At 51.1% G+C, this 22,843-nt stretch overlaps 1 protein-coding gene across 1 annotated transcript; it reads right to left on the reverse strand.

Moving 5' to 3' along the window:
• Positions 1–1,839: 1,839 nt before the first annotated feature.
• LOC144691154 (T-cell surface glycoprotein CD3 epsilon chain-like) lies at positions 1,840–21,576 on the reverse strand. Its single transcript, XM_078559223.1, has 6 exons — positions 21,338–21,576; positions 16,416–16,442; positions 16,067–16,300; positions 15,134–15,262; positions 12,801–12,889; positions 1,840–2,807 (listed from the first exon to the last, which is right to left on the reverse strand). The coding sequence occupies exons 1-6, from the start codon at positions 21,387–21,389 to the stop codon at positions 2,760–2,762; spliced, it is 579 nt and encodes a 192-aa protein (XP_078415349.1). The 5' UTR covers positions 21,390–21,576; the 3' UTR covers positions 1,840–2,759.
• Between the last annotated feature and the right edge of the window lie 1,267 nt (positions 21,577–22,843).

Here is a 22,843-nt window from a genome sequence, read left to right on the forward strand (position 1 = left end):
GTACAGCACAGGAACAGGCCCTTTGGCCCTCCAAGCCTGCGCCGATCATATTGCCCGTCAACTAAAACTAAACATGTACACATGGCTATGAATTATCACTATCATAACTTTTAACAAATTCCCAAACTAATCCCCATTAAGGCAACGTCGACCCATAGACTTAACCAAACACCAGGCAAAGCATTTTCACCTTACAAATTCAAAATGAGGTTCCTTTCACTTTGGTTCCTGTTGTAGGCTTACAGCTGCTTTGATCTTACATTGCCTCTGCTCTGCACACACAAAACTGCTATCGGTTATATCCAGCATATCTCATTGAATGTAAATTCTCATGTATCACCAGCCTCTTTGAACTCCACGTATTCTAACAAAATCCCTTTCATAGTACCAATTTTATTAGTAATATAAACATACTGCTTGGTCTCTGCCAGCTAGGTGCCAGAATTCACCCCACTTCTTGAATGCTCTATTCAAAAAAAAAAATGCAAATGCACTCTATCTCTCTTACACCTCAAAACTATCACACATCAAAGCACCCAGACTAGCTGGCTTTAATCCAATTAAAACACCCCCACAGACTAACCCTCTATTTTTAAAAAAATAATTTCCAGTAACATTATATACATTAATAGCTTCATGACAGGAGCTTTACTCTGACCTGGATCTGACAAAACAGGCAGAAAGGTGTTTATGTGAAGACTGAGAAACATCAGAGCAGACATGTTTGACTCTGTTTCTCAGAGGGGGGATTAGCTCTGAAACTGTGAAATGTGGCTGGTTTGCAAAATGTCTTTAGCTGGTGATGTGAATTATTTTAGCACAGTTGATGATGAGGAGTGACTGAATCATCGTTGAAATCAAGCCTGTAAACTGTCAGGGAGTGAGATCAAAGTAGAAGCCCCCTTAAAGAGCTAGCACCCGCATGGGTTAGATGGCCCGAATGGCTTCTTGCTGTGCTGTTAATGCAAGTGCTGATTCCACACATGGAGATACGTAGCAATCCCAGGTGATCAGAGCGGGCTGTCTGTGATCTCCCTGTCAATACTGCCCCCAGCAACTGGAACACAGAAATTGCCTGGATACAATTTTCAGGAGCTGAATATTGCTGGCTGGGCCAACATTTATTGCCCATGCCTAATTGCCCTTGAGAAGGTGGTGGTGAGCCATCTTCTTGAACCACTGCAGTCCATGTGGTGTAGGTACACCCACAGTGCTGTTAGGGAGGGAGTTCCAGGATTTTGACCCAGCGACAGTGAAGGAATGGCGATATATTTCCAAGTCAGGATGGTGAGTGGCTTGGAGGGGAACTTGCAGGTGGTGGTGTTCCCATCTATCTGCTGCCCTTGTCCTTCTAGATGGTAGTGGTCATGGGTTTGGAAGGTGCTGTCGTAGGAGATTTAGTGAGTTGGTGCAGTGCATCTTCTAAATGGTACACACTGCTGCTACTGTGAAGGGAATATTTATCGAGCACTATGATTGGGGCACTGATCAAACTGACTGATTTGACCTGGGTGATAGTGAGCTTTTTGGTGCCCCCTCGGGTGAATGCCAAGTGTTCCCTCACACTCTGGGCTTGACTCTTGTAGATGGTGGGGAGGCCTAGAGGGGTCGGTAAGTGAGCCACTTGTCGTCAGTCTCTGACCTGATCCTTAGCCATGGAACTGAAATGGTCAGTCCAGTTAAGCTTCTGGTAAATGATGATTCCAAAGAGGTTAATAATGGGGACTTGCTGATTGGTGTCCGTAGTGGTGAAGAGGAAGTGACCGGACTTCCTCTTGTTCAGAATCGTTTGACACATAAACACCTTTTCACTTCCATCAATAATAATAACAATTCTGTAGATTTGTTCACAACCTTTAATGAAGTTATAAACATTGTCAATCGAGCAGGAGGCCGGCAGGCCATTGTAACTTGTTCACTCATAGGCAGAAAAACAAAAAACACAGTCAAACAGATCATGAGACTGAGAAACAGAGAAATACATCTAATCAGGGATAACAGACTTGGACACAATGTCTAATGAAGCATTCGATGAAACAGGAGAGATTCTGATTGCAGACTAAAGCTTTCAGCTGAATCCTCCAGTGTAACAGGGCCTGGGATAGTGAGCAAACCCTGAGCAACTCTGGGGAAGGAACCCCAATCACTGTCAGGCTGAATCTCAATATTCCTTCTCTAGGATAGGCTATTAAAACAAGCAATGTTGACTCTTGGCTTTCTAAACATAGATTTAAAGTACAAAAGTAAAAGTATCTGAAACCATTATGGTCACTGGTTAGACCCCAGCTGGAATATTGTATCCAGCTCTGGGCACCTCTTTTTAGGAGCTTGGAGAGAGTGTGCAGGAGATTTACCAGAATGGTTCCAGGGATGAGGGACTTCAGTTAGTGTGGAGAGATTGGAGAAGCTGGGACTGTTCTCAGAGAAGGTTAAGGGGGAGATTTGATAGATGGGCTCAGAGTCATGAGGGTTCACTGTCCAGTGACTTCTGCCACCAACTGTGGGCATGTACCGGTAGCAGTGATGCACCCATAGTTGAATGGATTACTGCCAGTCATGGCTTTCCCCAGTGAGTCACTGAAGGGCACAGAGCAAATGTAGGCAAATATCCAGCCGCTTCAGGATGGAAAGAGGAATTCAGGAGTTATATTTATGAAGGGAGGGTGGGGTTATATTTGAGAAGGGGGTGGGATTATGTCGTTTATCAGGTGGTAGACAGGGTTGGAGATTCCTTTTCTTGGTTTTCCTCTCACTCAGAACTATCGATGCAATTTATCATAAAGGTCTCGCTGTCCACTTTTGATTGGCTGAAAAATATAATTGTCAGAAGAGGAAAGGAATCAATTTTACGAATAAACTTTCATCAAAACAATAACTTGGTGAGGATCAGAGAGCAGTGTGAGGGTTAGGGTGAGGGTCAGAGAGCAGTGTGAGGGTTAGGGTGAGGGTCAGAGAGCAGTGTGAGGGTTAGGGTGAGGGTCAGAGAGCAGTGTGAGGGTTAGGGTGAGGGTCAGAGAGCAGTGTGAGGGTTAGGGTTAGGGTGAGGGTCAGAGAGCAGTGTGAGGGTTAGGGTGAGGGTCAGAGAGCAGTGTGAGGGTTAGCGTTAGGGTGAGGGTCAGAGAGCAGTGTGAGGGTTAGGGTTAGGGTGAGGGTCAGAGAGCAGTGTGAGGGTTAGGGTGAGGGTCAGAGAGCAGTGTGAGGGTTAGGGTTAGGGTGAGGGTCAGAGAGCAGTGTGAGGGTTAGGGTGAGGGTCAGAGAGCAGTGTGAGGGTTAGGGTGAGGGTCAGAGAGCAGTGTGAGGGTTAGGGTTAGGGTGAGGGTCAGAGAGCAGTGTGAGGGTTAGGGTGAGGGTGAGGGTCAGAGAGCAGTGTGAGGGTTAGGGTTAGGGTGAGGGTCAGGGAGCAGTGTGAGGGTGAGGGTCAGAGAGCAGTGTGAGGGTAGGGTGAGGGTCAGAGAGCAGTGTGAGGGTTAGGGTGAGGGTCAGAGAGCAGTGTGAGGGTTAGGGTGAGGGTGAGGGTCAGAGAGCAGTGTGAGGGTTAGGGTTAGGGTGAGGGTCAGAGAGCAGTGTGAGGGTGAGGATTAGGGTTAGGATCAGAGAGCAGTGTGAGGGTTACGGTTAGGGTGAGGGTCAGAGAGCAGTGTGAGGGTTAGGGTGAGGGTGAGGGTCAGAGAGCAGTGTGAGGGTTAGGGTTAGGGTGAGGGTCAGAGAGCAGTGTGAGGGTGAGGATTAGGGTTAGGATCAGAGAGCAGTGTGAGGGTTAAGGTTAGGGTGAGGGTCAGAGAGCAGTGTGAGGGTAGGGTGAGGGTCAGAGAGAAGTGTGAGGGTTAGGGTGAGGGTCAGAGAGGAGTGTGAGGGTTAGGGTGAGGGTGAGGGTCAGAGAGCAGTGTGAGGGTTAGGGTTAGGGTGAGGGTCAGAGAGCAGTGTGAGGGTTAGGGTGAGGGTGAGGGTCAGAGAGCAGTGTGAGGGTTAGGGTGAGGGTCAGAGAGCAGTGTGAGGGTTAGGGTGAGGGTCAGAGAGCAGTGTGAGGGTTAGGGTGAGGGTCAGAGAGCAGTGTGAGGGTTAGGGTTAGGGTGAGGGTCAGAGAGCAGTGTGAGGGTTAGGGTGAGGGTCAGAGAGCAGTGTGAGGGTTAGCGTTAGGGTGAGGGTCAGAGAGCAGTGTGAGGGTTAGGGTTAGGGTGAGGGTCAGAGAGCAGTGTGAGGGTTAGGGTGAGGGTCAGAGAGCAGTGTGAGGGTTAGGGTTAGGGTGAGGGTCAGAGAGCAGTGTGAGGGTTAGGGTGAGGGTCAGAGAGCAGTGTGAGGGTTAGGGTGAGGGTCAGAGAGCAGTGTGAGGGTTAGGGTTAGGGTGAGGGTCAGAGAGCAGTGTGAGGGTTAGGGTGAGGGTGAGGGTCAGAGAGCAGTGTGAGGGTTAGGGTTAGGGTGAGGGTCAGGGAGCAGTGTGAGGGTGAGGGTCAGAGAGCAGTGTGAGGGTAGGGTGAGGGTCAGAGAGCAGTGTGAGGGTTAGGGTGAGGGTCAGAGAGCAGTGTGAGGGTTAGGGTGAGGGTGAGGGTCAGAGAGCAGTGTGAGGGTTAGGGTTAGGGTGAGGGTCAGAGAGCAGTGTGAGGGTGAGGATTAGGGTTAGGATCAGAGAGCAGTGTGAGGGTTACGGTTAGGGTGAGGGTCAGAGAGCAGTGTGAGGGTTAGGGTGAGGGTGAGGGTCAGAGAGCAGTGTGAGGGTTAGGGTTAGGGTGAGGGTCAGAGAGCAGTGTGAGGGTGAGGATTAGGGTTAGGATCAGAGAGCAGTGTGAGGGTTAAGGTTAGGGTGAGGGTCAGAGAGCAGTGTGAGGGTAGGGTGAGGGTCAGAGAGAAGTGTGAGGGTTAGGGTGAGGGTCAGAGAGGAGTGTGAGGGTTAGGGTGAGGGTGAGGGTCAGAGAGCAGTGTGAGGGTTAGGGTTAGGGTGAGGGTCAGAGAGCAGTGTGAGGGTTAGGGTGAGGGTGAGGGTCAGAGAGCAGTGTGAGGGTGAGGGTTAGGGTGAGGGTCAGAGAGCAGTGTAAGGGTGAGGATTAGGGTTAGGATCAGAGAGCAGTGTGAGGGTTAGGGTTAGGGTGAGGGTCAGAGAGCAGTGTGAGGGTTAGGGTTAGGGTGAGGGTCAGAGAGCAGTGTGAGGGTTAGGGTGAGGGTCAGAGAGCAGTGTGAGGGTGAGGGTTAGGGTGAGGGTCAGGGAGCAGAGTGAGGGTTAGGGTGAGGGTGAGGGTCAGAGAGCAGTGTGAGGGTTAGGGTTAGGGTGAGGGTCAGGGAGCAGTGTGAGGGTGAGGGTCAGAGAGCAGTGTGAGGGTAGGGTGAGGGTCAGAGAGCAGTGTGAGGGTTAGGGTGAGGGTCAGAGAGCAGTGTGAGGGTTAGGGTGAGGGTGAGGGTCAGAGAGCAGTGTGAGGGTTAGGGTTAGGGTGAGGGTCAGAGAGCAGTGTGAGGGTGAGGATTAGGGTTAGGATCAGAGAGCAGTGTGAGGGTTACGGTTAGGGTGAGGGTCAGAGAGCAGTGTGAGGGTTAGGGTGAGGGTCAGAGAGCAGTGTGAGGGTTAGGGTGAGGGTCAGAGAGCAGTGTGAGGGTTAAGGTTAGGGTGAGGGTCAGAGAGCAGTGTGAGGGTAGGGTGAGGGTCAGAGAGAAGTGTGAGGGTTAGGGTGAGGGTCAGAGAGGAGTGTGAGGGTTAGGGTGAGGGTGAGGGTCAGAGAGCAGTGTGAGGGTTAGGGTTAGGGTGAGGGTCAGAGAGCAGTGTGAGGGTTAGGGTGAGGGTGAGGGTCAGAGAGCAGTGTGAGGGTGAGGGTTAGGGTGAGGGTCAGAGAGCAGTGTAAGGGTGAGGATTAGGGTTAGGATCAGAGAGCAGTGTGAGGGTTAGGGTTAGGGTGAGGGTCAGAGAGCAGTGTGAGGGTTAGGGTTAGGGTGAGGGTCAGAGAGCAGTGTGAGGGTTAGGGTGAGGGTCAGAGAGCAGTGTGAGGGTGAGGGTTAGGGTGAGGGTCAGGGAGCAGAGTGAGGGTTAGGGTGAGGATGAGGGTCAGAGAGCAGTGTGAGGGTTAGGGTGAGGGTCAGAGAGCAGTGTGAGGATGAGGGTTAGGGTGAGGGTTAGAGAGCAGTGTGAGGGTTAGGGTGAGGGTCAGAGAGCAGTGTGAGGGTTAGGGTTAGGGTGAGGGTTAGAGAGTAGTGTGAGGGGGAGGGTCAGAGAGCAGTGTGAGGGTGAGGGTGAGGGTCAGAGAGCAGTGTGAGGGTTAGGGTGAGGGTGAGGGTCAGAGAGCAGTGGGAGAGTGAGGGTTAGGGTGAGGGTCAGAGAGCAGTGTGAGGGTGAGGGTTAGGGTGAGTGTCAGAGAGCAGTGTGAGGGTTAGGGTTAGGGTGAGGGTCAGAGAGCAGTGTGAGGGTTAGGGTGAGGGTCAGAGAGCAGTGTGAGGGTGAGGGTTAGGGTGAGGGTCAGGGAGCAGTGTGAGGGTTAGGGTGAGGGTCAGAGAGCAGTGTGAGGGTTAGGGTGAGGGTCAGAGAGCAGTGTGAGGGTGAGGATTAGGGTTAGGATCAGAGAGCAGTGTGAGGGTTAGGGTTAGGGTGAGGGTCAGAGAGCAGTGTGAGGGTTAGTGTGAGGGTCAGAGAGCAGTGTGAGGGTTAGGGTTAGGGTGAGGGTCAGAGAGCAGTGAGGGTTAGGGTTAGGGTGAGGGTCAGGGAGCAGTGTGAGGGTTAGGGTGAGGGTCAGAGAGCAGTGTGAGGGAGAGGGTTAGGGTGAGGGTCAGGGAGCAGTGTGAGGGTTAGGGTGAGGATCAGAGAGCAGTGTGAGGGTGAGGGTTAGGGTGAGGGTTAGAGAGCAGTGTGAGGGTTAGGGTGAGGGTCAGAGAGCAGTGTGAGGGTTAGGGTGAGGGTCAGAGAGCAGTGTGAGGGTTAGGGTTAGGGTGAGGGTTAGAGAGCAGTGTGAGGGTTAGGGTGAGGGTCAGAGAGCAGTGTGAGGGTTAGGGTGAGGGTCAGAGAGCAGTGTGAGGGTTAGGGTGAGGGTGAGGGTCAGAGAGCAGTGTGAGGGTGAGGGTTAGGGTGAGGGTCAGAGAGCAGTGCGAGGGTTAGGGTTAGGGTGAGGGTCAGAGAGCAGTGTGAGGGTTAGGGTGAGGGTCAGAGAGCAGTGTGAGGGTGAGGGTTAGGGTGAGGGTCAGGGAGCAGTGTGAGGGTTAGGGTGAGGGTCAGAGAGCAGTGTGAGGGTTAGGGTTAGGGTGAGGTTCAGAGAGCGGTGTGAGGGTTAGGGTTAGGGTGTGGGTCAGAGAGCAGTGTGAGGGTTAGGGTTAGGGTGAGAGTCAGGGAGCAGTGTGAGGGTTAGCGTGAGGGTCAGAGAGCAGTGTGAGGGTTAGGGTTAGGGTGAGAGTCAGGGAGCAGTGTGAGGGTTAGCGTGAGGGTCAGAGAGCAGTGTGAGGGTTAGGGTTAGGGTGTGGGTCAGAGAGCAGTGTGAGGGTTAGGGTTCGGGTGAGAGTCAGGGAGCAGTGTGAGGGTTAGGTTTAGGGTGAGGGTCAGAGAGCAGTGTGAGGGTTAGCGTGAGGGTCAGAGAGCAGTGTGAGGGTTAGGGTTAGGGTGAGGGTCAGAGAGCAGTATGAGGGTGAGGGTTGGTGTGAGGGTCAGAGAGCAGTGTGAGGGTTAGGGTTAGGGTGAGGGTCAGAGAGCAGTGTGAGGGTTAGGGTTAGGGTGAAGGTCAGAGAGCAGTGTGAGGGTTAGGGTTAGGGTGAGGGTCAGAGAGCAGTGTGAGGGTGAGGGTTAGGGTGAGGGTCAGGGAGCAGTGTTAGGGTTAGGGTTAGGGTGAGGGTCACAGAGCAGTGTGAGGGTTAGGGTTAGGGTGAGGGTCAGAGAGCAGTGTGAGGGTTAGGGTTAGGGTGAGGTTCAGAGAGCAGTGTGAGGGTTAGGGTGAGGGTCAGAGAGCAGTGTGAGGGTTAGGGTGAGGGTCAGAGAACAGTGTGAGGGTGAGGGTTAGAGTGAGGGTCAGAGAGCAGATTGAGGGTTAGGGTTAGGGTGAGGGACAGAGAGCAGTGTGAGGGTTAGGGTAAGGATGAGGGTCAGAGAGCAGTGTGAGGGTGAGGGTGAGGGTCAGAGAGCAGTGTGAGGGTTAGGGTTAGGGTGTGGGTCAGAGAGCAGTGTGAGTGTTAGGGTGAGGGTCAGAGAGCAGTGTGAGGGTTAGGGTAAGGGTCAGAGAGCAGTGTGAGGGTTAGGGTTAGGGTGAGGGTCAGAGAGCAGTGTGAGGGTTAGGGTGAGGGTCAGGGAACAGTGTGAGGGTGAGGGTTAGGGTGAGGGTCAGAGAGCAGTGTGAGGGTTAGGGTGAGGGTGAGTATCAGAGAGCAGTGTGAGGGTTAGGGTGAGGGTCAGAGAGCAGTGTGAGGGTTAGGGTGAGGGTGAGGGTCAGAGAGCAGTGGGAGGGTGAGGGTTAGGGTGAGGGTCAGAGAGCAGTGTGAGGGTTAGGGTTAGGATGAGGGTCAAGGAGCAGTGTGAGGGTGAGGGTTAGGGTGAGGGTCAGAGAGCAGTGTGAGGATTAGGGTGAGGGTCAGGGAGTAGTGTGAGGGTTAGGGTGAGGGTGAGTATCAGAGAGCAGTGTGAGGGTGAGGGTGAGGGTCAGAGAGCAGTGTGAGGGTAAGGATGAGGGTCAGAGAGCAGCGTGAGGGTGAGGGTTCGGGTGAGTGTCAGAGAGCAGTGTGAGGGTGAGGGTGAGGGTCAGAAGCAGTGTGAGGGTGAGGGTGAGGGTCAGGGAGCAGTGTGAGGGTTAGGGTAAGGATGAGGGTCAGAGAGCAGTGTGAGGGTGAGGGTTAGGGTGAGGGTCAGAGAGCAGTGTGAGGGTTAGGGTTAGGGTGAGGGTCAGAGAGCAGTGTGAGGTTGAGGGTTAGGGTGAGGGTCAGGGACCAGTGTGAGGGTTAGGGTTAGGGTGAGGTCAGGGAGCAGTGTGAGGGTTAGGGTTAGGGTGAGGGTCAGGGAGCAGTGTGAGGGTTAGGGTGAGGGTCAGGGTCAGAGAGCAGTGTGAGGGTTAGGGTGAGGGTCAGAGAGCAGTGTGAGGGTTAGGGTGAGGGTCAGGGTCAGAGAGCAGTGTGAGGGTTAGGGTGAGGGTCAGGGTCAGAGAGCAGTGTGAGGGTTAGGGTTAGGATGAGAGTCAGAGAGCAGTGTGAGGGTTAGGGTGAGGGTCAGGGTCAGAGAGCAGTGTGAGGGTTAGGGTGAGGGTCAGGGTCAGAGAGCAGTGTGAGGGTTAGGGTGAGGGTCAGGGTCAGAGAGCAGTGTGAGGGTTAGTGTTAGGATGAGGGTCAGAGAGCAGTGTGAGGGTTAGTGTGAGGGTCAGGGTCAGAGAGCAGTGTGAGGGTTAGGGTTAGGATGAGAGTCAGAGAGCAGTGTGAGGGTTAGGGTGAGGGTCAGGGTCAGAGAGCAGTGTGAGGGTTAGGGTGAGGGTGAGGGTCAGAGAGCAGTGTGAGGGTTAGGGTGAGGGTCAGAGAGCAGTGTGAGGGTTAGGGTTAGGGTGGGGGTCTGAGAGCAGTGTGAGGGTTAGGGTGAGGGTCAGAGAGCAGTGTGAGGGTTAGGGTGAGGGTCAGAGAGCAGTGTGAGGGTTAGGGTGAGGGTCAGAGAGCAGTGTGAGGGTGAGGGTTAGCGTGAGGGTCAGAGAGCAGTGTGAGAGTTAGGGATAGGGTGAGGGTCAGAGAGCAGAGTGAGCGTTAGGGTGAGGGTCAGAGAGCAGTGTGAGGGTTAGGGTGAGGGTCAGAGAGCAGTGTGAGGGTTAGGGTTAGGGTGAGGGTCAGGGAGCAATGTGAGGGTTAGGGTTAGGGTGAGGGTCAGAGAGCAGTGTGAGGCTGGGGGTGAGGGTCAGGGAGCAGTGTGAGGGTTAGGGTGAGGGTCAGAGAGCAGTGTGAGGGTTAGGGTTAGGGTGAGGGTCAGAGAGCAGTGTGAGGGTTAGGGTGAGGGTCAGAGAGCAGTGTGAGGGTTAGGGTGAGGGTCAGAGAGTAGTGTGAGGGTCAGAGAGCAGTGTGAGGGTGAGGGTTAGGGTGAGGGTCAGGGAGCAGTTTGAGGGTTAGGGTGAGGGTCAGGGAGCAGTTTGAGGGTTAGGGTGAGCGTCAGAGAGCAGTGTGAGGGTTAGGGTGAGGGTCAGAGAGCAGTGTGAGTGTGAGGGTTAGGGTGAGGGTCAGAGAGCAGTGTGAGGGTTAGGGTGAGGGTCAGAGAGCAGTGTGAGGGTGAGGGTTAGGGTGAGGGTCAGGGAGCAGTTTGAGGGTTAGGGTGAGGGTCAGAGAGCAGTGTGAGGGTTAGGGTGAGGGTCAGAGAGCAGTGTGAGGGTGAGGGTGAGGGTGAGGGTCAGAGAGCAGTGTGAGGGTTAGGGTGAGGGTCAGAGAGCAGTTTGAGGGTTAGGGTGAGGGTCAGAGAGCAGTGTGAGGGTTAGGGTGAGGGTCAGAGAGCAGTGTGAGGGTTAGGGTTAGGGTGAGGGTCAGAGAGCAGTGTGAGGGTGAGGGTGAGGGTCAGAGCGCAATGTGAGGGTTAGGGTTAGGGTGAGGGTCAGAGAGCAGTTTGAGGGTTAGGGTGAGGGTCAGGGAGCAGTTTGAGGGTTAGGGTGAGGGTCAGAGAGCAGTGTGAGGGTGAGGGTTAGGGTGAGGGTCAGAGAGCAATGTGAGGGTTAGGGTTAGGGTGAGGGTCAGAGAGCAGTTTGAGGGTTAGGGTGAGGGTCAGAGAGCAGTTTGAGGGTTAGGGTGAGGGTCAGAGAGCAGTGTGAGGGTTAGGGTGAGGGTCAGAGAGCAGTGTGAGGGTTAGGGTGAGGGTCAGAGAGCAGTGTGAGGGTTAGGGTGAGGGTCAGAGAGCAGTTTGAGGGTTAGGGTGAGGGTCAGAGAACAGTGTGAGGGTTAGGGTTAGGGTGAGGGTCAGAGAGCAATGTGAGGGTTAGGGTTAGGGTGAGGGTCAGAGAGCAGTTTGAGGGTTAGGGTGAGGGTCAGGGAGCAGTTTGAGGGTTAGGGTGATGGTCAGAGAGCAGTGTGAGGGTGAGGGTCAGAGAGCAGTTTGAGGGTTAGGGTGAGGGTCAGGGAGCAGTTTGAGGGTTAGGGTGAGGGTCAGAGAGCAGTGTGAGGGTGAGGGTGAGGGTCAGAGAGCAGTGTGAGGAGAGGTGGAGGGAGGATTGCTTCACTCCTGGAGTGTTGGAAATGTGCCGATTCACAGCTTTGTTACCTCCAGCCTCGACCAGCTGACAGCCCAGCCTCTGCTGCCCATGCCTTAGCTCACAGCAACTCTCGTTCCCCCATCATCCCAACTCCGGCTGATCTTCATTGGCTCCCGGTTAAGCAGTGTCTTGATTTGAAAATTCTCATCCTTGTTCAATTCCCTCCCTGGCCTCACCCTTCCCGACCGCTGGAATCTTCTCCGGCTCCACAACCCTTTGAGAGATCTGCGCTCCTCGAATTCTGGCTTCTTAAGCATCCCCAATAATAATCCGATAACCATTGGAATGATGGCCGTGTCTGCTGCTGTCTGGGCCTCAAACTGCACAATTCCTTCCCTCTACCTCCCTACCTCACTTTCCCTGTTTAAAACACTCCTTACAAGCGAGCTTTTAGACATCTGTCCCTAATATCTCCTCATGTGGCCCAGGGTCAGATTTTGTTTTCTAATCATTCCTGTGAAGCACCTTGTGGCGTTTCATTACATTAAAGGTGCTATATAAATATAAGCTGTTGGTGTTGAGATTAGCATTGCACATGCAACAAAGAGCTAAAAATCAGAGAATATGTATAAGAAATCTTGTTTAGATGATAAATATTCACGACAAAATAATGGGGAGAACACTCCTGAACTTCTTCCAATAGATACTGTGGGATACTTTACCTTCATTTCACAGGGCAGACAGGTGCTTGGTTAAGTTTCATTCATAAGACATCATCTCTGACAGTGCAGCACTCCCCCAGTACTGACCCTCCGACAGTGCAGCACTCCCCCAGTACTGACCCTCTGACAGTGCAGCACTCCCTCAGTACTGACCCTCTGACAGTGCAGCACTCCTTCAGTACTGACCCTCTGACAGTGCAGCAATCCCTCAGTACTGACCCTCCGACAGTGCAGCACTCCCTCAGTACTGACCCTCCGACAGTGCAGCACTCCCTCGGTACTGACCCTCCGACAGTGCAGCACTCCCTCAGTACTGACCCTCTGACAGTGCGGCACTCCCTCAGTACTGACCCTCCGACAGTGCAGCACTCCCTCAGTACTGACCCTCCGACAGTGCAGCACTCCCTCAGTACTGACCCTCTGACAGTGCAGCACTCCCTCAGTACTGACCCTCTAACAGTGCAGCACTCCCTCAGTACTGACCCTCTGACAGTGCAGCACTCCCTCAGTACTGACCCTCTGACAGTGCGGCACTCCCTCAGTACTGACCCTCTGACAGTGCGGCACTCCCTCAGTACTGACCCTCTGACAGTGCGGCACTCCCTCAGTACTGACCCTCCGACAGTGCAGCACTCCCTCAGTACTGACCCTCCGACAGTGCAGCACTCCCTCAGTACTGCACTGCAATATCAGCCTGGACTTTGTTCTGATGCCTCTAGAGTGGAGCCTGCAGCAATGATGCTGAGGTGAGTGACAGTGAGTGAGCCCCTGCTTCTGAGTGAGCGCTGTGTTGGGCACTCATTCTCACAGAGGGAGGTCAGGGTCCGAATGTGTTTGGTCTCCTGGTGGGGATGGATGAAGGAGGCCGAGGTGTTGGAACCCCGGGGAACATGCTGGGCAGGTTTGGGGGAAAAGTCCCCGAGCTGTGTTAATAAAATAAACTGAAGCTGCAGCGATGGCCCAAGTTGGGGTCAAAGTTTCACCACATTACCGCATATTCCGAGTGTTGCTGTAAAGGTGCCGTGTTTGATCCTCGAACCAGTGGAAGGTCTTGAGCTCCAATCTGCTGGTGACGATAATCTGTCCGAGAAACAGAAAATATTGGAAATTCTCATCAGACAGCACGGGGTTAAATACAGAGTAAATCCCCCTCTACACTGTCCCCAAACACTCCCAGGACAGGTACAGCACGGGGTTAGATACAGAGTAAATCTCCCTCTACACCGTCCCCATCAAACACTCCCAGGACAGGTACAGCATGGGGTTAGATACAGAGTAAAGCTCCCTCTACACTGTCCCCATCAAACATTCCCAGGGCAGGTACAGCATGGGGTTAGATACAGAGTAAAGCTTCCCTCTACACTGTCCCCATCAAACACTCCCAGGACAGGTACAGCATGGGGTTAGATACAGAGTAAAGCTCCCTCTACACTGTCCCCATCAAACATTCCCAGGGCAGGTACAGCATGGGGTTAGATACAGAGTAAAGCTTCCCTCTACACTGTCCCCATCAAACACTCCCAGGACAGGTACAGCACGGGGATAGATACAGAGTAAAGCTCCCTCTACACTGTCCCCATCAAACACTCCCATGACAGGTACAGCACGGGGTTAGATACAGAGTAAAGCTCCCTCTACACCGTCCCCATCAAACACTCCCAGGACAGGTACAGCACGGGGTTAGATACAGAGTAAAGCTCCCTCTACACTGTCCCCATCAAACACTCCCAGGACAGGTACAGCACGGGGATAGATACAGAGTAAAGCTCCCTCTACACTGTCCCCATCAAACACTCCCAGGACAGGTACAGCACGGGGTTAGATACAGAGTAAAGCTCCCTCTACACTGTCCCCATCAAACACTCACAGGACAGGTACAGCACGGGGTTAGAGACAGAGTAAAACTCACTCTACATTGCTCCCATCAAACACTCCCAGGGCAGGTACAGCACGGGGTTAGATACAGAGTAAAGCTCCCTCTACACCGTCCCCACCAAACACTCCCAGGACAGGTACAGCATGGGGTTAGATACAGAGTAAAGCTCCCTCTACACCGTCCCCACCAAACACTCCCAGGACAGGTACAGCATGGGGTTAGATACAGAGTAAAGCTCCCTCTACACTGTCCCCATCAAACACTCCCAGGACAGGTACAGCACGGGGTTAGATTCAGAGTAAAGCTCCCTCTACACTGTCCCCATCAAACACTCCCAGGGCAGGTACAGCACGGGGTTAGATACAGAGTAAAGCTCCCTCTATGCTGTCCCCATCAAACACTCCCAGGACAGGTACAGCACGGGATTAGATACAGAGTAAAGCTCCCTCTACACCGTCCCCATCAAACACTCCCAGGACAGGAACAGCATGGGGTTAGATACAGAGTAAAGCTCCCTCTACACTGTCCCCATCAAACACTCCCAGGACAGGTACAGCACGGAGTTAGATACAGAGTAAAGCTCCCTCTACACTGTCCCCATCAAACACTCCCAGGACAGGTACAGCACGGGGTTAGATACAGAGTAAAGCTCCCTCTACACTGTCCCCATCAAACACTCCCAGGACAGGTACAGCACAGGGTTAGATACAGAGTAAAGCTTCCTCTACACTGTCCCCATCAAACACTCCCAGGACAGGTACAGCACGGGGTTAGATACAGAGTAAACTCTCTAGTTGCCCTGAGACATTGGAGGGTTGGTGAAGAAGATGAGGAATGGTGATATTGCCACTGGAGTAGTAATCGAGGCGCCCAGGCTAATGTTCTGGGGACATGGGTTTAAATCCCAGCACAGCTGTTGATTCAGTTCATAAATCTTGAATATCAAGCTAGTCTCAGTAATGGTGAACATGAAACTATTGTCAATTGTTGTAAAAACCCACCTGGTTCACTAATGTCCATTAGGGAAGGAAATCTGCCATCATTACCTCGTCTGGGCCCAGACCCACAGCAATGTGGTTCATTCTATACTGCCTCTGAAATGGCCGAGCAAAACACTCAGTTCAGGGGCAATTAGGGATGGGCAATAAATGTTGGCCTTGTCAGTGACGCCCACATCCCATAAACGGGTAAAAAAACAGTAAGTTTGAATTTACTCACTGGATATTTGAGAGGATGGGTAAGAGTTAAGCCCCTCGCTATGGGACTGGAGACGCATGTTGGGTAAGGACAGCAAAGTCTCTCTCAAGGCAGTGAGTGAAACCAGCAGGATTTTTACATTCCCATTGAGAGCAGCTATTTTTCAGATTCTCAAACTGCACTGATAGGTTTTGAGTGTCGGTTCCGATAAGCACAACATGATTTCACAATGTTTTAAAATCAAATCCAACCTTTAGAAGCTGCTGCTTTCCTCTTGGCGAAACAATAGACTGACAGAGCCACCAAGAAGGTGACCAGCAAATCGCCACAGATAATTCCAATCACTGTCCCTGTGTCCAGATCTAAGCATCCGTCACAAACTGCCAGAGAGAGAGAGAGAGAGACAGTTTAATCATCGGACTGTACAAACTTCACTGTAACAGACTTCACCTCCTACAATGGACATAGAACCAGGCCATTCGGCCCATTGGGTCTCTGCTGGTGTCCCTGTTCTTACAGAGTTTCCGCTCTCACTCAGCTCCCATTCCCTTCCTAGCTTTTCTTTTATAACCGCTTCAGGATATCGGTTCAAAATTGACAGCTGATGATCTGAAATGCATCATCCGCTTGATCAAGTTCGTTCTAAGGTTAACATTCAGGAGCAAATTGTGTGTTGGATGCTTCACATCCCAACATCATATCTTCAGGTAATTGGCAAGAGAAGTTTAACCGTCTTCTCCAGGAATCTAAACAAGGGATAGGATTGGAGAAAATCCTCAGCATGGAGACCCACTCTCTCCCCCCAGTGCAGTTTATACAATCCAATCACATCTGCCCTGAGGAAATGCCAAATGGGGATGGATCCGAGATCAGCACAAGCCCATCACACCTGGACCCAGCTCCTATCCCAGAGGGTCAGAGACAACTAAAGTCGCTCATTTTAAAGATTCAGAAATCAGATTAGGCAAAAGTAAAGGCTCTGCCGCTGCATGAGGGAGAAGTGTATCATAATCTGAACAGATCATTCCGAAACTGAAGGGTGATGTGGTAAATTAGCAGAGCTTAAATCTGATCAAACCCGAAACTTGTTTGTTGCAGCAAAGACTCTCAAACTTTCCGGCTCCGGCCACATTCGCAACCTGTTTTCCTGAGATCTAGACTCGTCTACCAATCAGTAAAATCACCTTTCACTCGGAGATAAAACTTGACCTTTGTTGGATTTGTTTTTCCATTTTCTGCACATTGATAGAGACCGTCATTGGATGTCGAGTAGTCACTTATGTTGTATGCTTTATCGTCTTGGGATGGAATCTTGGTGGTTGTCCCGTCCTTTTCACTGATTTTCGACCAGGAGACGGTCGAACTTCCGTTTATGTTACATGTTAAAATGACATTGGTTCTTTCAACCCTCACCCACTCTACCAAAATAAGCAAAGTCTGAATCAGGAACCTGCAATATATTCTCATTATGAAACAATTTCAGAATTGGTTTAATTTCAGGGATCAGGTCTGAAAGTGATCATGTTTACTCACCCTGTGTATCCCGTTTGCTCACTGTAACTGTGGAAAGAAATACATTTAGCATCTTTTTTTAATATTTCCATAACATTTTCATTTTGGCAATTTAACACTATTCCTTCAGAGTAATTCCCATCCCTTCTCTGCCAACCTGACCATTTTCAGTTAAAGAGGTTTTGGAGATTCTCCTCGGTACCTCTGGGTTGGGGTCGTGTGCTCTACCCGGTGTCTTACCGACAATCACTGTCACTCTGGTAGACACCAGAATCACCTGGATATGGAGCAGAGACAGAGACAGAGCCTCTCTGCATCTCCACCTGACCTCAGAATAATCAGGAGTGGGGCTGGAGCTGAGCAAGATTGACAAGAACAAAACACATTATTAAAATTAAAATGTCATAAAATAACTTGTTCTAATCATTGAGAAAAAAATCCCAATAATGTTTAAATATCTTTAAACTAAAAATAAAAGTGTATAAATATTGTAGAAATGAACTCCAGGAACTCACCAAGGCTCCTTAGACATCACCTTCCAAACCCATGACCACTACCATCTAGAAGGACAAGGGCAGCAAATAGATGGGAACACCACCACCTGGAAATTCCCCTCCAAGTCACTCACCATCCTGACTTGGAAATATATCACCGTTCCTTCACTGTCACTGGGTCAAAATCCTGGAACTCCCTCCCTAACAGCACTGTGGGTGTACCTACACCACATGGACTGCAGCGGTTCAAGAAGGCAGCTCACCACCACCTTCTCAAGGGCAACTAGGGATGGGCAACAAATGCTGGCCTCGTCTATTCATTCCCTTGAATGACTATAAACAAAAACAATTTTCATCCACAACACCTTCAGAGATGAAGGATGCTGGATGGAATGGCCCTGCATTTCTGCACATTCTAGAACAAAGGAACATTCCAGAGCCTTAATTAGACTTTCCATCTACAAGTTAATTTAAATATTTCTCAGAAAATCTATATTTATTTTGGAACTTTAATTTAAGTTAAAGATTAAAATCTAACAGTAAAATATCCCTTGTGTTTGTATCAAGTGTCAGAATTGTCTCCAGTGATTCTACATTCAGTTTCCCTGACACTGGAAATGTTAATGTGACAGATCAGCTGTAGTTCTGCAAAGAGAAAAATCTCACTAATGGCAGCATTGAGTGGTCAGTTAATGTGTTCCTTAGAATTAGACTTTGTAGCACTCAGTACTGACCTTCCGACAGTGCAGCACTCCCTCAGTACTGACCTTCCGACAGTGCAGCACTCACTCAGTACTGGCCCTCCGGCAGGACAGACCCAGTAGAGGTGGCGGCACAGTGATATACAGTCGGGAGGGAGTTTCCCTGGGAGTCCTCAACATTGACTCTGGCCCCCATGAAGTCTCATGGAATCAGGTCAAACATGGGCAAGGAAACCTCCTGCTGATTACCACGTACCGCCCTCCCTCAGTTGATGAATCAGTGCTCCTCCATGTTGAACATCACTTGGAGGAAGCCCTGAGGGTGGCAAGGACACAGAAGGTACTCTGGGTGGGGAACTTCAATGTCCATCACCAAGAGTGGCTCGGTAGCACCACTACTGACCGAGCTGACCAAATCCTAAAGGACATAGCTGCTAGACTGGGTCTGCGGCAGGTGGTGAGGGAACCAACATGAGGGAAAAACATACTTGACCTCATCCTCACCAATCTGCCTGCCGCAGATGCATCTGTCCATGACAGTAGGAGTGTCATGAAGAGATATTAATGTCTATAATGTTATTGGAAATTATTTTGAAATTGGACTTGTAGTAGGGGCTTTCTCTATATGTGTGCCTTAACTGGATGAAAGCCAGCTAGTCTGGGTGCTTTGATGTATAGTAGTTCTGAGATGTTAATTAGATAAATGTAAGAAAGTTGAAAGGTAAAGTGTAAATTTGCATTTGTTGAATAAACTATTCAAAAGAATAGGTAAAATCTTGCACCTAGGTGGGAGATGCCAAGCAATGTGTTTATATTATTAATAAAATTGATGGAATGAAAGGATTATTGTTAGGAGAGGTAAAATTAAAAACCTAGTAATACGATAGAAAATTTATATTCAAAGGGGGAGCTAGGTATAAACAGAAAGGAGTTTGTGTAAGTCAGAGGCATTTAAAATCTAACCAGCCTGTAAGTCTATAACTGTCTGCAAAGGAAACAAATTGCAAGGAACCTAATTTTGAATTTGAGGTCAAATGTGCTTTGCCTGGTGTCTGTTTAGAGTCTATTGGTTATTGTTGCCTTGGTGAAGGTTTAGCTGGGAGTGATTAATTCGGGGGTTTGTTTAAAAGTTATTATGGTAGTAATTTGTAGATATATGCATGTGTTTAATTTGTTATTAAATTAGTAAATGTTTAATTTAGTTTTATATAAAAACCTCTTGAGGGTCAGTGGTCTTATTCCTGAATTAAGAGCTGCATCTCAAACATACCAATTGAAAAAGTAGGTTATGACAGTTGTTCAAGTTTCCCTCTGGGATTTAAACAACTCAGCCGTTACCAATTGTTGTGTCATAACAAGGAGTGACCACCGCACAGTTGTTGTGGAGACAAAGTCCCGCCTTCACATTGAGGATACTCTCCATCGTGTTGTGTGGCACTACCAACGTGCTAAATGGGATAGATTTCAAACAGATCTAGCAGCTCAAGACTGGGCATCCATGAGGCGCTGTGGGCCATCAGCAGCAGCAGAATTGTATTCAAACACAATCTGTAACCTCATGGCCTGGCATAACCCCCACTCTACCATTACCATCAAGCCAGGGGATCAACCCTGGTTCAATGAAGAGTGCAGGAGGGCATGCCAGGAGCAGCACCAGACATACCTAAAAATGAGGTGTCAACCTGGTGAAGCTACAACACAGGACCACTTGCATGTCAAACAGCAATAAGCAGCAAGTGATAGACAGAGCTAAGTGATCCCACAACCAACAGATCAGATCTAAGCTCTGCAGTCCTGCCACATCCAGTCGTGAATGGTGGTGGACAATTAAACAACTCACTGGAGGAGGAGGCTCCACAAATATCCCCATCCTCGATGATGGAGGAGCCCAGCACATCAGTGCAAAAGATAAGGCTGAAGCATTTGCATCAATCTTCAGCCAGAAGTGCCGAGTGGATGATCCATCTCAACCTCCTCTGGATGTCCCCAGCATCACAGTTGCCAGTCTTCAGTCAATTCGATTCACTCCACGTGATAACAAGAAACAGCTGAAGGCACTGGATACTGCAAAGGCTATGGGCCCTGACAATATTCCAACAATAGTACTGAAGACTTGTGTTCCAGAACTTGCCGTGCCCCTAGCCAAGCTGTTCCAGTACAGCTACAACACTGGCATCTACCCAGCTATGTGGAAAATTGCCCAGGTATGTCCTGTACACAAAAAGCAGGACAAATCCAACCCGGCCAATTACCGCCCCATCAGTCTACTCTCCATCATCAGTAAAGTAATGGAAGGGGTCATCAACAGTGTTATCAAGCGGCACTTGCTTAGCAATAACCTGCTCCCTGATGCCCAGTTTGGGTTCCGCCAGGGCCACTCAGCTCCTGACCTCATTACAGCCTTGGTTCAAATATGGGCAAAAGAGCTGAACTCCCGAGGTGAGGTGATAGTGACTGCCCTTGACATGAAGGCCGCATTTGACCGAGTGTGGCATCAAGAAGCCCTAGCGAAACTGGAGTCAATGGGAATCAGGGGAAAACACTCTGCTGGTTGGAGTCATACCTAGCACAAAGGAAGATGGTTGTGGTTGTTGGAGGTCAATCGCCTCGGCTCCAGGACATCACTGCAGGAGTTCCTCAGGGTAGTGTCCTCGGCCCAACCACTTTCAGCTGCTTCATCAATGACTTTCCTTCCATCATAAGGTTAGAAATGGGGATGTTCAGTGATGACTGCACAATGTTCAGCACCATTTGCAACTCCTCAGATACTGAAGCAGTTCATGTCCAAATGCAGCAAGACCTGGACAATATCCAGGCTTGGGCTGACAAGTGGCAAGTAACATTCATGCCACACAAATGCCAGGCAATGACCATCTCCAACAAGAGAGAATCTAACCATCACCCCTTGATGTTCAATGGCATTACCATCGCTGAATCCCCCACTATCAACATCCTGGGGGTTACCATTGACCAGAAACTGAACTAGACCAGCCATATAAATACTGTGGTACAAGAGGAGGTCAAAGGCTAGGAATCCTGCAACAAGTAACTCACCTCCTGACTCCCCAAAGCCTATCCACCATCTACAAGGCACAAGTCAGGAGTGTGATGGAATACTCCCCACTTGCCTGGTTGAGTGCAGCTCCCACAACACTCAAGAAGCTTGACACTGTCCAGGACACAGCAGTCCGCTTGATTGGCACCACATCTACAAACATTCACTCCCTCCACCACCGACGCACAGTAGCAGCAGTGTGTACCATCTACAAGATGCACTGCAGGAATTCATCAAGGCTCCTTAGGCAGCACCTTCCAAACCCACGGCCGCTACCAACTAGAAGGACAAGGGCAGCAGATAGATGGGAACACCATCACCTGGAAGTTCCCCTCCAAGTCACACACCATCCTGACTTGGAAATATATCACCGTTCCTTCACTGTCACTGGGTCAAAATCCTGGAACTCCCTCCCTAACAGCACTGTGGGTGTACCTACACCACATGGACTTCAGCGGCTCAAGAAGGCAGCTCACCACCACCTTCTCAAGGGCAATTAGGGATGGGCAATAAATGCTGGCCCAGCCAGCGACACACACATCCTGTCAAACAATAAAAAAAGTAGGACTCAAACCAACGACCTGCTGATGAAACTAATCTGAAAGCAATGAAAAATATTCAATAAAATTAAATCCACAAAATTTCACAAAACTCTTTTCTTCAGACTACACACTGACCAGAAGCTGAACTCACCCAAAAACAGTGAGACTACGACCAATACAATTCCAGAGTGTGTTCCCTTCATCGCCGCTGCCAGGTTTACAGGCGTCAACTCTCTTGTTAGTCTTCACGTGGTCACACACTGCGTTTGTTTGAAACTTCCAGAAAGTGGGAAATAAACATAAAAAGAGGTCTGGTTGATGGAGTTAGAGCTGATTATATGTCGGTGCGTATCAGTCTGTCACCTTCCCCTCTTGTGCACTCGCATTCGTGACGCGCTTGCAAGTTTAAGAGCTGCTGTTGTTGGAGCCACTGAGCATTGAACAGGAAACAAAGCTTCAGCAAAGAGCCTGAGTTTAGACCACAGACCCATCACCAACTTCTCAACCCAGATACAGAAACTGTCAATCAGACACCCTCCACAGTCTAGAGTTTCCATCCTATCTTCCAAACTAAACATTTCTTCCTAAGTGTTCAAATCAAAGTAAATAAATCTAAAATAACAGATACCCGGGAGTGAGTTACAGACTGGAATCTAATCGAGGGGTTTGGAATATTGTAGCCCAGTTACTGGGACAAATAGTCTGGAGACAGGAGTTGAAATCTCACCATGGCAACTGGGAATACAATTCTATAAATTAATAAAGCGAGAATAAAGGGCTGCTCTCATTAATGGTGACAAAACTACCAGATTGTTGCAAAAAACCATCCTGTTCATTCAGCAATGTACCATGAGGACAATCCTCCATCTTAAATGGCACCAATCTGCACTTTAAAAAAATCTCAAAGACATCTCCAAATGGCGGCCAACCTCCTGTGGGCCCAGTCAGGAGGCAGCAAACTGCAGTAAACAGATATCCAGGCAACGCCACCACCTACTGGCAGCAACCAGCATAACAACAACAACAACTGGCAGGTGCAGGGTATTAATAAAGGGAGGAGTGGGGGAGTGGGGGAGTGGGGGGAAGGGGGGGGGGGAGGGGGGGGGGGGAGGGGGGAGGGGGGGGAGGGGGGAGGGGGGGGGGGAGGGGGGAGGGGGGGGGGGGAGGGGGGAGGGGGGGGAGGGGGGAGGGGGGGGGAGGGGGGGGGAGGAGGGGGGGGGGGAGGGGAAGGGGGAGGGGGAAGGGAGGGGGAGGGGGAAGGGAGGGGGGGGGGGGGAAGGGGGGGGGGGGGGGAAGGGGGGGGGGGGGGGAAGGGAGGGGGGGGGGGAAGGGAGGGGGGGGGGGGAAGGGAGGGGGGGGGGGAAGGGAGGGGGGGGGGGAAGGGAGGGGGGGGGGGAAGGGAGGGGGGGGGGGGAAGGGAGGGGGGGGGGAAGGGAGGGGGGGGGGGGAAGGGAGGGGGGGGGGGAAGGGAGGGGGGGGGGGAAGGGGGAGGGGGAGGGGGGGGGGGAAGGGGGAGGGGGAAGGGGGAGGGGGAAGGGGGAGGGGGAGGGGAAGGGGGAAGGGAGGGGGAGGGGAAGGGGGAAGGGAGGGGGAGGGGAAGGGGGAAGGGAGGGGGAGGGGAAGGGGGAAGGGAGGGGGAGGGGAAGGGGGAAGGGAG

The sequence above is a fragment of the Cetorhinus maximus genome, chromosome 2 (assembly GCF_964194155.1).
Source record: "Cetorhinus maximus chromosome 2, sCetMax3.hap1.1, whole genome shotgun sequence".
Taxonomy (NCBI): domain Eukaryota; kingdom Metazoa; phylum Chordata; class Chondrichthyes; order Lamniformes; family Cetorhinidae; genus Cetorhinus; species Cetorhinus maximus.

Bases quoted from the DNA above. Each gene is read 5' to 3' on its own strand.
- LOC144691154 (XM_078559223.1), bottom strand. From the start codon at position 21,389: ATGAAGGGAACACACTCTGGAATTGTATTGGTCGTAGTCTCACTGTTT. The intron at 15,263-16,066 runs GTGATTTTACTG...TCTCTCTGGCAG, and splicing joins GTTTTATCTCCGAGTGAAAG to TTTGTGACGGATGCTTAGAT. The intron at 12,890-15,133 runs GTTGGATTTGAT...TTTCTCGGACAG, and splicing joins GAAAGCAGCAGCTTCTAAAG to ATTATCGTCACCAGCAGATT.